General features: G+C 40.4%; 1 protein-coding gene across 1 annotated transcript; it reads left to right on the top strand.

Annotated features, from left to right (window-relative positions):
• Nucleotides 1-2,296: 2,296 nt before the first annotated feature.
• Nucleotides 2,297-9,630, top strand: LOC128173990 (uncharacterized). Its single transcript, XM_052839640.1, has 3 exons — nucleotides 2,297-2,427; nucleotides 2,781-9,219; nucleotides 9,573-9,630. Exon 2 carries the CDS (start codon nucleotides 2,885-2,887, stop codon nucleotides 9,017-9,019), a length of 6,135 nt encoding a protein of 2,044 aa, XP_052695600.1. The 5' UTR covers nucleotides 2,297-2,427; nucleotides 2,781-2,884; the 3' UTR covers nucleotides 9,020-9,219; nucleotides 9,573-9,630.
• The last annotated feature ends 5,157 nt before the right edge of the window (nucleotides 9,631-14,787 follow it).

The raw sequence follows: 14,787 nt of genomic DNA, 5'->3' as shown, positions 1-14,787 counted from the left end.
TTCCAGGAGTTTGTCATTGATTTACTTCTACTTTGACAAGCTTTCTTACACAAAAATTACCGGGCATTTGTGCAAGATACTAGGATATGCAACTTTCTATACAATCTTGTAGAAAATACACTTGAATTGCTGGTATTAAAATGTTTTGCAAATGAATCTTTTATTGGATCCGTCGTCCTTAATAGATTACGAAATGAACGGTTAGTTCCTCGATAAAGAAATCACCAATTGTACATGTATACAGTCTATGATAAGAAGGAAGTCGTTGTATGTTTCAAAGTCCACAACAGTCTTCAGTGGTAGAAGTTTTTAGTCGTAAAATATTGTGTAAATAAAGAGAAACGGCAGGTAAGATTCGATGTGGCTTTTTTTTTAAAAAAGATGTTATACTGTATAAAAGATTACTTTCGCCCTTCTCTCGCAAACTGTTTTTCCCTGTTTTTGACTTCGCCCAGACTATGTGGTGTTTAAAGAGAGATAATATGAGTCATTGCAATTCCCGTAGTCTTAAATTTGCTAGTTGATAAATCGGGCGAAAAGGGCGAAAATAAAACGGGGGGGGGGGGGGGGGGGGGGCGAATATTTCCCTGTATATAGAATCATTATCTTTTTGTTTAATATTATTTTCCAGAACTATTTAGCGCATGTTGGACAAACATGGCTCAAATCAGTAATGAGTTTTAACTTTGTAAAAAATACATACTGAAGAACTTTATACAGAAAAATGAGTAATACGATTAAACTACCATTTATTAAGATTTCTTCTCCATTACAATTTTTGGAGTGTATATTACAATTTTAATGTTTGAATGCATATCCCAAACGACCTTCTTCACTATTTCTAAATAAACGTTTTCAGCTCACCTTGGCTTAAAACTCAAGTGAGCTTTCCTGATCTCTTGTTGTCCAGCATCCGTTTGTCTGTCCGTCTCCCTGTCCTTTTGTAACCTTTTTTACTTCTTCTCATGAAACAGGCTTTCAATTTCTACAAAACTTGTCCCAAAACATGACTGAGTAAAGGAGATTCAAGTTTGTGAAAACGAATGGGGTTCTTTCAAGGGGGAGATGATTAGAAGTTCATGAAAATATTTCCTTCTTTTTTTTTTATAGTGAACTAGATTTATAAAAATCCCTATCACTTTAACGATGTGCATTGTGCATAAAATTTCATTTTATATAAGACAGTTTCCTTGGTGTAGTACATTGTATTGAATTTTCTTCAATTTACCAGTGCCATTTTCAGCCATAAAGAGACAGTCTTTAATGTCCAGACATAAGTCCCATGGACAGTGTAAATTACAATTATCAATGTAGCGAAGAAACTGTCCATTATGATCTATTATGTGAATTCTGTTGTTGTTTAAATCAACTGTGAGAATTCTACTTTGATTGTCTGTAGTGATACCAAAAGGTTGTAATGACGCACCGGAAGTAGATGAAAGACCTGAATATTTAAAATGAAACGTTCTATCTTCTCATTCAACTACTAGTGGATCTGCAGTGTGATCAGCAACACAAATATCCCAATTCCTGTTCTCATTTTTATATTTGATTGAAAAGTCCGGAGAAAATAGAGATTCACTTGAGTAACTTTTGCCATTTTCTGGAATACTTTGCGTCTCTTAGAGTAATAACGCACAACCTTTGATTCCGTGGTATGTTTTACCATCGTAACCAAGAAGTCATCAAACAATGTACAACATATATTGATTAGAATGAACTCCATTAATCGTATCTTTTTGCAAATTATCTTATTTTGGAAATTTGTGAACCTTCGTAGGAATTTAGGACACAATGTGCAGATAAGCATGCTATGTCGAAATTCAGATTCCATTATTTTTCTGGAAATTTCGGCCCCTTTGAATTTGGAACTTTGGCCATATATTGAATATAGTAATGAAAAGTTTGTAAGCACAGGTCCTCTAAAATCGCGGCTCGGAATTTCACAAAACTTTGTAGGTTTGTAGAATACAATTTGCACATTACCAGAAAGTTCCAATTCCATCATTTTTTACAGAATAACTGTCCCTTTCAATTTAAAATTTGGACAAAAGTATAGATTTACATATATGCAGGAAGTTTTGATCATATGATTTTTTACGAGTCAGGCTCCTTTATTAGATTATTTCTGTATTTAAGGTGGAATATCACATCATCGCAAAATGACTGACCTCTGATCGAAACGACATTTCGTTTTATTGAAAGGAATTACTAAAGTGTGTGTAGCAAGGCCAAGTAACACGGGAGCAGAAAGTATGTAAGCTTGCTCCCTTTATCTTTTTTGATAAAATTGTCATGTTTCGTGTACATTTTATTTTTTGTTACGAAAGATTTGTCGTACGACTTAATTTTTTATGTTGGAAAACCGCGCCATACTCGATGTATGCACAACTCTGATTCTCTGTATCGAGGCTTGTAATCCACAGTGTAAGTCTTTTGACATTTGTAAACTAGGTTATTTCAACATATTTTTATGTGAATTATCTGTATGTTTCATGTCAGTAATGCTAAGCGATGCATATTCTTGAAATCTTGTATTTTATGTTTACCATGTGCTCGGTGTATGGGGCGCCATTTTGTCCATCATATTTCTGGTCATTTAATTTCGAGTTGCAGTTGATTAATTTACTTTAACTTGCTGTTTATCATATGAATAGACTGAATTCAACTGTTTAAATCATATGTGTAAGGTTTCATAATCTAATTGCAAACTCTGTCCTAATATTTTTTGTATGGAAACCTGTACCAGTCATTGATTGTTACATTTTTTTTTGTTACAGCTTTTTACCGTCGTCTGAGACGGTTATCTGTCTCCCAAATAAACTGATTTCACCGACACTTGTGAGTCCGACTTTTATTGGGGCAGAACAGTAAAAAGACTAGGATGTCTACCTCAGCAGAGCAGATCACTCCCGACTCAACAGAGGGCACCCAGGTCACTCCTGACCCTACAGAGGATGCCCGGGAATCACAGACGACTGATGGCAAGAGGCAGTACGTCACACAAGATGAAGAGGAGTATCAGGAAGAGTACTATCAGGATGAGGACTCCTTTGCCGACATCTTAGCGAAGAAGAGGGCTGATGTAAGCCGAGCAAAGGCTAGGATGGCATACACCGCCAGAGAATTGGAGCTCAGGAAACAACGAGTGGAACTCGATGCTGCAATGGAAATGCTACATCTCGAGAGAGAGGCTGCAGAAGCTGAAGCTGATTGTCAAGCCTTTGAATCGACCATGATACAGATGTCACCTATGAAGAGACGAACGAGTTCCTTAGGCGAACTCAGCAACTTTAAACCAGGACAGGATCAATCCACTCCACGTCAACCTTCTGCATCGCCAGGACTACTGACCGGTACTTCCGATCCGACTCAACTTGACCCGGATGCACAACCCTATGTACCTGCAGCACAGCCTTTGGTTCCTGACACACAGCCGTCCGTGCCTGTCGCACAACCGTACGTGCCTACTGCACAGCCTTATGTGCCTGCCCCACAGCCCAACGTGCCTGCCGCACAGCCTTATGTGCCTGCCGCACAACCTCACGTGCCTGCCGCACAACCTCACGTGCCTGCCGCACAACCTTACGTGCCTGCCGCACAACCTCACGTGCCTGCCGCACAGCCTCATGTGCCTGCCGCACAGCCTTACGTGCCTGCTGCACAACCTCACATGCCTGCCGCACAACCTCACGTGCCTGCCGCACAACCTTACGTGCCTGCCGCACAACCTCACGTGCCTGCCGCACAACCTCACGTGCCTGCCGCACAACCTCACGTGCCTGCCGCACAGCCATCCATGCCTGCCGCGCAGCCTCATGTGCCTGCCGCACACCCTCACGTGCCTACCGCACACCCTCACGTGCCTGTCGCACAACCGTATGTGGCTGCCTCACACCCCTTATCACCACTTGTGACTGATCAGGGACCACAAGTAACTGATGTTACCCGATTCCTCCTGAGGAAGGACTTGCTATTCTCCAGACTTACTCACTTTGACGATAGACCAGAATCATACAGTGCCTGGAAACACAGCTTTATGTGTGTAGTGAATGAGCTTCAAGTCTTGGACTCCGAGCAGATGGACCTTCTTATCAAGTACTTAGGTCCGGAATCTAAGAAGCACGCAACAAGCATGAGGACATCCAACATCTTCGACATCTCAAGAGGACTAAGAAGACTTTGGGAAAGGTTGGATGAGCGCTATGGTGCACCAGAACATGTGGAAGCATCCGTAAGAGCCAAACTGTTGAGTTTCCCAAAGCTTGGCAACAGAGATCATCAAAAACTTTACGATCTGTCAGACATTCTTATGGAGATGAAGTTTTTGAAGGAGGATCCGAAGTACAGTGCAATGTTGGCCTATCTAGACTCATCCTCAGGGATTAGACCCATCATTTCAAAACTTCCGTATGGCCTGCAGGAGAAATGGACCAACAGAGCCATGAAGTACAAGCTTGAACATCAGACTGTGTTTCCACCCTTTGGTGTGTTTGTTGACTTCATGAAGGAGATGAGCAGAGTGAAAAACGACCCAAGTTTTGCGTATCACACTGACGCTAACCACAACGAAAAGCAGCCTATGAACGTTCCAAGGGGAAGAGTGAACACGAAGAAAACCACAGTGTATCAACCAACAGGATCCGGAAATCTGAGCGAGCCGAAGCTTGATGTGTGTATAATTCACACCGGTCCGGGTGTTAAACACAGTGTCAATAACTGTCGAGTGTTTAAGGCCAAGCCTATTGAAGAACGTATGAAGTTGCTCCGTGAACACAGACTCTGTTTTCGGTGTTGTTCCGCAAGTCATAGGAAACAAGACTGTAAAGAGGCCATCATGTGCAAGGAATGCGGAAGTGAGTTCCACACTACGTCTCTCCATGTTGATTCGTCACCAGCTCCTACCACTGGAAGGGCCTCATCAGTTCATGGCGGGGAGGAGGCTCCTAGGCGTCAGCAAGTAACAAAAGAACAGCACGTCACAACCATAAACAGCAACTGCACAGAAGTAGGGAAGGAATTTAAGGGAAAATCTTGTGCAAGAATTGTTCCCGCGACTGTCACCTATGATGGGAGAGCTGTCTCTCTGTATGCTATGCTTGACGACCAGAGTAACAAGACCTTGGCTAAGAAGGAATTGTTTGACTTGCTGAACATCAATACAGAGACAATACCTTACCTGATGACGTCATGTTCTGGACAAGTGACAACCTTCGGGAGAACTGCCTCAGGACTCTATATTGAATCAGCCAGGGGTGAGACCAGACTACCCTTGCCGTGCACGTTAGAGTGTGATGAAATACCGAACAACTACCAAGAGATCCCTACACCTGACGTTGCTCTTCAGCACAAGCACATGCGGGATATAGCCGGCGACATCCTACCCATTGACGCTTCAAGAAAAATTCTGTTGCTGATAGGAAGAGACCTTCCTCAAGTCCACCATGTTCTTGAGCAGCGCATAGGACGTGACCACGAACCATTTGCACAGAGGTCACCCCTTGGTTGGACGATCATCGGCGACACATGCTTGTCTGGACAACACAGACCAAGAGCTGCGAATGTGTACAAGACCTTCATCACGGACAGCGGACGTGGAACTATTCTTGAACCATGTGCCCAGTACTTATCCGTGAGAGAGAAGCTTCCAACCAGAGATGTGACAAACAGATTACGGGTATCTGACACTTCATCTGATGAACACTTATTCAGACGCACACCAGATGATAACAAAGTGGGATCATCAGTGGAAGATAGGATGTTTATGGACATCATGAACAAAGAACTATTGATAGGTGAGGATGGAAAGTGGGTAGCTCCCCTACCCTTCCGCCAACCAAGATTACGACTACCAAACAACTATGAGGTTGCATTGAGACGTGCACGAGCCTTGGACGCAAGTCTCAAGAGAGATCCAGTAAAGAAGGAACACTTTGCGACCTTTATGACAAAGCTGTTCGACAACGATCATGCTGAGAAAGCACCCACTTCCAAGTCAACGCAGGAGCAGTGGTTTCTTCCTCTCTTTGGGGTCTACCACCCTCAGAAACCTCACCAGATCCGGGGCGTATTTGATTCCTCTGCGAAGTTCAAGGGAACCTCTTTGAACGACCAACTGCTGTCTGGCCCGAACCTCACCAACAGCTTGCTTGGAGTGTTGCTTCGTTTCAGGAAGGAGATGATTGCTGTCGTAGCAGACGTGCAGCACATGTTTCACTGCTTCACCGTCAGAGAAGAGCACAGAGACTTTCTCAGCTTCCTTTGGTACAAGGACAACGAGATCGGAACGGAACTAACAGAATTCCGAATGAAGGTCCACGTTTTTGGTAATAGTCCTTCTCCGGCCATAGCGACACTGGGCCTCAGGAAGATCTCAGAACTATCTGAGGAAAGCCATGGACCTGATGTCAAGGAGTTCATCAAGAGGAACTTCTACGTTGATGATGGTCTGACATCATGCTCAACAAGCCAAGAAGCAGTAGACCTGATGTGCAGAACCCAGGACGCATTGAAGCAATACGGGAACCTAAGGCTCCACAAGTTCGCATCAAACAGCGCGGATGTCATGAAGGCGTTTGAGCCACGAGACTTAGCACAGGACATCTACGACCTGAACCTTGATGAGGACCAGCTCGTGCAACGGAGTCTTGGTATGCGATGGAACTTGTCGAGTGATATGTTCGAGTTCCGCATCTCTACTGATGACAAGCCCACAACACGCAGAGGTGTACTGTCGACAGTGAACAGCCTCTTCGATCCATTAGGCTTTCTCTCACCTGTTATCATCAGCGGGAAACTCATTCTTAGAGACGTAGTGACCTGTACCTCAGACTGGGATGAGCCGCTGCCGGACCATATTCTGGCAAGCTGGGAAGAGTGGAGTTCATCTCTGAAGGAGTTGGAGAAGATCCACATACCCAGAACAACCGTGGTACATCTTAGCAAGGCAGTAAGAAAGGAACTGTGGACATATGCGGACGCGTCAGAGAAAGCCATAGCTGCCGTTTCTTACATGAAGGTGTACTACGAAGATGGCTCTGCGATGACTGGATTTCTACTAGGGAAGTCTAAAGTGGCACCAGTATCAGGCCATACCATACCCCGTTTAGAGCTTTGTGCAGCTGTTCTAGCCATTGAGATATCGCAGATAGTCATGGATCACATGGACATAATGTTCGACTCGGTGAAGTATTTTTCCGACAGTCGTGTGGTATTGGGGTATATCCACAATGATAAGAGACGATTTTTTATTTACGTCTCCAACAGGGTCGAGAAAATCAGAAGCCTTAGTGAGCCGTCGCAGTGGAACTTTGTGCCGACACACCTCAACCCTGCTGACGAGGGCACTAGAGGCGTAGTTCCTAAGGACATTGGAGAGTGTGCTTGGCTTAGAGGAACTACTCACCTGCAGCGCATTGACGACGAAACCAAGGCAGAAGGGTTTCCCCTACAGGAACCTCTGTCAGACAGAGAAGTCAGACCTGTATGTTTGAAGACTGAGTGTGAACCTATGCTTGGAACTCAGAGATATGAGAGATTTTCCAGCTGGGACAGATTGGTCGAGGGTATCGCCCTGCTCCAGCGATTCATCATAAGCAGAAAGGGAGGTAAATCACAGATTTTACCGAAGTCCATAGACTACTCTCAAAGAGCAGAAAACTACATTATCAAGACAGTGCAAAGAGAAGTCTATTGTGAGGAGATTTACTGTCTGAGGTCCAAACAACCATTGCCGAAGAATAGCGGCATTCTTGCATTGAGTCCGTTCCTCGACGACGATGGTATTGTTAGAGTTGGTGGACGCTTAAGACATCTCAACGATGCGACTGTCTGCAAGAACCCTATACTGATACCGGGGAAGCATCACATTGCGACCTTACTTGTACGCAAGTACCATCAACTGGTGCAACACCAAGGGCGCCACTTTACGGAGGGAAAGGTCAGGTCCTGTGGGTTCTGGGTCACCGGCTGCAAGCGCCTTGTTTCGTCCCTCATTCACAAGTGTGTTACTTGTCGGCGACAACGTGGGAGCTTCGCAACCCAGAAGATGTCTGACTTGCCTACAGACCGCATGCTGCCAGGAGAGCCACCGTTCACTTCGGTGGGAGTAGATATCTTTGGGCCCTGGGACGTCGTGACTCGTCGCACTCGGGGAGTTCCAGCCAACGGCAAACGATGGGCAGCACTGTTCACATGTCTGGTGACACGCGCAGTCCATGTCGAGGTAGTAGAGGAGATGTCCGCATCATCCTTCATCAACGGCCTGAAGCGCTTTACAGCCATACGAGGACAGGCAAAGGAGTACCGTTCCGACAGAGGAACCAACTTTGTTGGCGCTACCGACCCTCTACAGATCGACGCAATCAACGTGGAAGATCGTCAGGTCAAGGATTTCCTGCACTCTCGGGGAACAACCTGGATTTTCAACCCGCCCCATGCATCCCATATGGGTGGAGCTTGGGAGCGCATGATAGGGTTGACACGGCGCATATTGGACAACATGTTGAAGGATCATTCAGCACAGGGTCTTACGCACGAGGTACTTACCACCTTTCTGGCCGAGGCAAGTGCGATCATAAATTCTCGCCCACTTACCGCCGTTTCGTCAGATCCAGACTCGCCTTTTGTCCTTACCCCAAGCATTTTGCTTACTCAGAAGACGGATGTACCGACCGAAGCTGTATGCGACACAACTGCTAAGGACCTCTTCAAGGTACAGTGGAAGAGAGTACAGCACCTCGCCAAGATGTTCTGGGACAAATGGAAGAAGGAATACCTGCATACCTTGCAAGCGCGTAAGAAGTGGCATCATGGTCAACGTAACATTAGTGTTGGTGACATAGTGTTGTTAAAGGATGTCGAAACCCATCGCAACAACTGGCCGCTTGGACGCATTACTGCAACGTTTCCTGGCAAAGACAACTTGGTTCGCAAGGTTGAAGTACGTGTCAGCAAGGACGGCAAGACCACCTCTTACGTCAGACCAGTGACGGAACTCATTTTATTATTGGAGAACTGAATGTTTTCTGTACTAAATTGTATTCAAATCTTGTGTGATATAATTTTATATATCAGACGGGGAGTGTCATGTTTCGTGTACATTTTATTTTTTGTTACGAAAGATTTGTCGTACGACTTAATTTTTTATGTTGGAAAACCGCGCCATACTCGATGTATGCACAACTCTGATTCTCTGTATCGAGGCTTGTAATCCACAGTGTAAGTCTTTTGACATTTGTAAACTAGGTTATTTCAACATATTTTTATGTGAATTATCTGTATGTTTCATGTCAGTAATGCTAAGCGATGCATATTCTTGAAATCTTGTATTTTATGTTTACCATGTGCTCGGTGTATGGGGCGCCATTTTGTCCATCATATTTCTGGTCATTTAATTTCGAGTTGCAGTTGATTAATTTACTTTAACTTGCTGTTTATCATATGAATAGACTGAATTCAACTGTTTAAATCATATGTGTAAGGTTTCATAATCTAATTGCAAACTCTGTCCTAATATTTTTTGTATGGAAACCTGTACCAGTCATTGATTGTTACATTTTTTTTTGTTACAGCTTTTTACCGTCGTCTGAGACGGTTATCTGTCTCCCAAATAAACTGATTTCACCGACACTTGTGAGTCCGACTTTTATTGGGGCAGAACAAAAATGTATGAAGTAAACGTTATATTTATCGGTAAAGAAATGCTAATTGTACATGTAAAATGTGTGCGAATTGCAGTCCCCGATTATACCAATGTCGATAAAAGACTTCCATAATTTTAGTGGTACATGTATACGAAGTATGAAGGGCTGCTTTCTGGTTAATCAATAACGCTCAACCTGTTGTATGTCCGCGAGGACTCGGTGGTTAGAACTGAGTTTGAGTACCGTTTATGTCTCCTTTATATATTACATGTAGCAAACGAAGGGATCCTTGTACTTAGAACTACAAGAGCAACTTAGGTATGAAACTTTGAAATTAATGTTTTGGTCAGAAAGTTTAAACATCGGACTTAGAAAAAAAACCCCACACTTTGAGAAATATTTTCCTAGTGTGTTACATCTGAAACAAATCAAAGCAATTTTAAAAAAAAATAATGGTGACCAAAGTGCTTAGATATCGATTATCGATTATATAATTGTATAGCTGCACATAAAATATCAACAAAGCAATTGGATTGTTATGAGAACTTCAAGACTATAAAATAGTCTTAAAATTTAGAATAAATACATATAAACTAAGAAAAATGCGGTATAGGTGGTGGGGCAATTTTGCAAGTCTTTATGATATTCTGGTGATTGGAATGTTATCTTTGTCTTCCCCCGCCCTTTTTTCAGTATAATAGTTCATAATTTTTAGAGGAAAATATGACAGTGATTTCACAGTCTATTAACTGAAAGTAAAGTTTCAAAGTTTTTTTTTTTTATTAATTTTTTCGAAGGGGATTAAGTGTTTTAATGATAAAAACATACTGATATACACTGATAACGCTCTTTAAGATTATTTTCGAGTGGTTTTTGATTTGCTTTCAAATCTATAACATTATTGTTAGTTTTGAATGAATTTTTCATTTTGAATTAAAAAAAAACAAACACATTTTCATTGTTGTCTAAAATATTTATAATCATATCGTATGTATTAGATAATGCATATCAATACACAGTTCCACATCAATTCAGCTTTGTGAACGGAGAAAATGAAATATTTCGTTTTCATGTAACATAAGAAAATCACATTCACTGTACAGCAATCTCTAATTTTTATTACAGTAATACTGGATTTTTTTAAATTTACCCGAGCCATTTTCAGCCACAAATAGGTTGTCTCTGGTGTCCAAACATACACCCCATGGCAACTGTATTCCACAGTCGTCAATATAGCGGAGAAAGTGTCCGTTTTGATCAATTACGTGAATACGGTTGTTGTTTGAATCTGCTGTCAGGATCATACCTTGGTTGTCTGTAGTGATGCCGAATGGTCTAAATGATTCATCGGTAGAAGAGGGAAGACCAGTATACATAAACCGGTACTCACCTTCTGAATTGACAACAACCACCGCGCCCATAGTTTGGTCAGCAACACAGATATCTAGGTTTCTATTTTCGCTTATATATTTGACTGAACAATCTGATGAATATAGGGGTTGACCCATGGCATTAAACTGAATACTGTGTTTTTCTTTGAATTCAGAGTACCGCACGACCTTTGATTCTTTGTTATCATCTCTGACCATCATGACCAGAAGATCATCAAAGCAGGCACTGCATATATTGAGAGGAATAAATTCCAGTAATTTTATCTTTTTTGTTATCTTTGTATTCGAATTCTGGACCATGTTAACTGATCTATCATTAGGATCTGCATAAATTAAATGTCCTCTCTCTGTCACGGCTATGTCTGTTGGTCTGTTTCCTGACTTGGTCTTGATCGACTTTAATAATGTTCCCTGGAGATTGAAAAGTCTAACTATACTATCTTCACCACTCGACCATATTTCTTCATCGCTCAGACAGAACACATTGCGCAATCCTTTACAAAATGCAAATTTTGTGTTAATTGTTGTAACAACTTTTGGGTTTGCACAAAATTTCAAGTGTGAGGGGGATGACTTAGAACCCCGGAAACCAAAGTAGTAGCAAGGCTCTACTGTTTTAAAAGATAGAGAACCAAACTGCTGATACATTTGTTCTCTGTTGATTTCATATGATGAAAATTTTGGTAGAGAAATAGTAAGTCTAGGTGGCAGTCTTTTGAATTCCTCATTTCGAGATTTGTACGTACAAACAGTACTAATATCATTAGAGATCAGTGAATCCTTGAGATTTATAATACATTCTGTGATTTCAGAAATCGTATCTGTGATTTTATCTTGTTGTCTTTTTAAGAGAGCTAAGTGTTTAGAATCAAACTCACCAAGATAAGATTTCAGTTTATGGATAATTGTTTCTATTTCTTCGTGCCAGATTTCTCCCTGTTTGTCGAGAGCTGTCAATAGCCGTTTGGAATTTTCAAGGACAGCAGTACTCTTTTGATACTCAGGAAATATAAATGTCTCAAACTCTTCAATGTCTCTTTGTATGACTTCTTTTTTGTCGTTAAAACAGTCAAAAATATCAATTATTTTGTGCTGTAGATGTTTACCAGATGAAATACACTGTGCACAAATAGGAAGATCGCATTCTACGCAGTGAAGTTCACATTGTTTTAGGCAATGAGTTAAGCAATTGGGTGTAGATGTGCGTTTTCTATAAGGTATAATTCTATGATCTGCTATTTCATCTGACAGATGTTCTCCCACGCAAGCGATACACAGAGGAATGTGACAAATGTCACAGTACATAGGGGGAGCGGGAGTCTCACAGAAATGACACCGTAACAGATCCTGGGCAGTATTACGGGAATCCATGATAAAACGTTCCCAAGATTCATTGGATACAATCCTGAAAAAAAATGTTTGATAATTTGAAACAAAGCCGAATAATATTTTGTTTTCTAAATCATCTATAGCAATAGATAGACACTTGATACCAATGGTGCTTTTCTTATCCGTACACCATTCTGCATAGGACATGTAGTCAACCTTTGTGATCTGTTTAACTTATTTCTTTTAACTTCAGTAGCAAACATATTAACGTGTGAAGTGGTTAATTAAAACCGTAAGCTTTTTTTTTTTGCAAGAATAAACATCATTTTAAAAATACCATTAATTGAAACAATTGCAAACAAAATTCGAATTCCTGAGCACAGAGATTAGGATTATGTTTCTCTTCCTTAAAAATGCTTCACAAGTTTGGTCAAGATTTACTTTATATTGTACCCGGCGTTAGTCAATGTTGGATATCATCAGATATTTTGACCAATGCATTGCATCACAAATAGCACGACAAAACCCAACCCCCCCCCCCCCTCGAAAAAAAAAACCCAGAAAAACAATCTGATTAGAAAAACTAGCATATTACAAACTACAAACCTTAGAATCCAACATTGTAACACCAGGATTTTTTTCCCTTTTTTGTCAAACTACCTGCTCGATATCACGAGATATGTTTATGTTTTTGCACAGAATGGTAAATCTTTAAAACTTGTGCGAAGGTCTGAACAAAAGTAATATCGGTTAGCTAGAGAATGATTGTTAAATCTTGGATGGCATGCATTTATGATTAGATGGTTAAAAAGATTGTGTTCAGCGTGATTTAAAGCATGACACTACATAACATTAAATAGCAAATGTCCAATCCTTTATAATACTAGAATCTAATATTGCCCTGCAATATTGTCGCCATATACGAATAAATTGATCCACACTGTGGTTATCGAATTTCACCAATTAATGAATATAAAGAATAGAATCAATACTATATGAATATTCTGTGACGTATGTTATCAAAAATAATACCGGTAAAATAACAGTGCATTAATTTCGGGTCAAGTTCAAAGCGTAATTTAAAAAAACCCTGTTTACGGTTTGTTTGATATGCTAAAATTTTTAAACTTATGAATTATATCATTATTTCAACCTGTAGTCTGTCCCAAGATATTTATTATGCACATTTGGCCGAATTTAAATTAAAAAAATACACATTCCTGTGAAAGAAGTGCAATAGAAATCGATGAAAGGAAACTTGCGATTTGTTCATACTATTGAATGGACATTGTTTGAACCAAGAGGTATTTATAAATATCGAGTAATTTAAGAAATTAGACGGCGAAATATCTTATGACATACTTTATTTTAGCACAATTGAAAATACAAAACATAGATTCCGAGGACGTTTTAACTAACCCGATGTACAGTTTTATCATAAGCTCACGCTTAATGCTGATACTTATCAGAAGCGGTATTAAAGATCAATCGCATTGTTCTTCCCGGTAATATGCTGTAGTTTCATCAATATTCACGGGTATCAATTTTCATAATTTTAACGAAATTACATATAAAAGGGCACAAAAAATCGTCGTAATGATCTTATCAATAAATTGCATTTCAATAGGCATTTAAGGAGGCTGGATTGTCAACAAAACCATCTGGCTTAAAATCTTAAGTATGATATTTTGGGCAATTAGCTATTACTGGGTATATAAAAAATGGGTTTAAAATAGATTATTTTCCTATATATTTATTCAGATCTTCATCTAAGAGACTTTTTCCTACGCCTATACAGATCTTCATCTATAAAAGAGGTATTTATATCCAAAAAATGGCCAAGACCATCTAACCCTCTTAAATTTGCGGTTCACCTCAACGACATAATCCATGAAAATAATATTCCATGAATATTGATGAAACCACGCTAGTGAATTACGCTCAACAAACTGAAATTAAATCATTTTTGGGAGATTATGTACATTGTAAGGAGAAATAAATAGTCAAAATTGTTCAAGGGACTATAATAATACCAGCGCTTATTTTGTTCTAAAGACCACTAATAAAGATTATAGCAGTGTTAAATTACAGATAAGGTTACCTAAAATACTTAGAAACGAATCAACAATTATAGACGCCACTATTTTGATTGTTGAAGCGAGAATGAGAAAGCAGGGACGTATATATCGTATATACGTCCCTGGTGAAAGTCGGCGAATGTTTAAGCGAAAATATAAATTTTACGAGAATTTACGGGGGTGGAATAGAAATAACATAATTTAGGTAGCCAAGCGGCATTTGAACTTTATTATAGCGGGGGTTTTTAGGGGCACTTTAAGAAATATTTTATTGTTTGTGCAATGCTTTTATTTAGAAAAAAGCGATTTATTTGGTTTAAATTACTTCAAATGTTATTTACCTGT

This window comes from Crassostrea angulata, chromosome 2 (assembly GCF_025612915.1).
Source record: "Crassostrea angulata isolate pt1a10 chromosome 2, ASM2561291v2, whole genome shotgun sequence".
NCBI classification, from domain to species: Eukaryota; Metazoa; Mollusca; class Bivalvia; order Ostreida; family Ostreidae; genus Magallana; species Magallana angulata.
The sequence above is the reverse complement of the archived record's forward strand: the minus strand, read 5'-3'. Positions and strand labels throughout refer to the sequence as shown.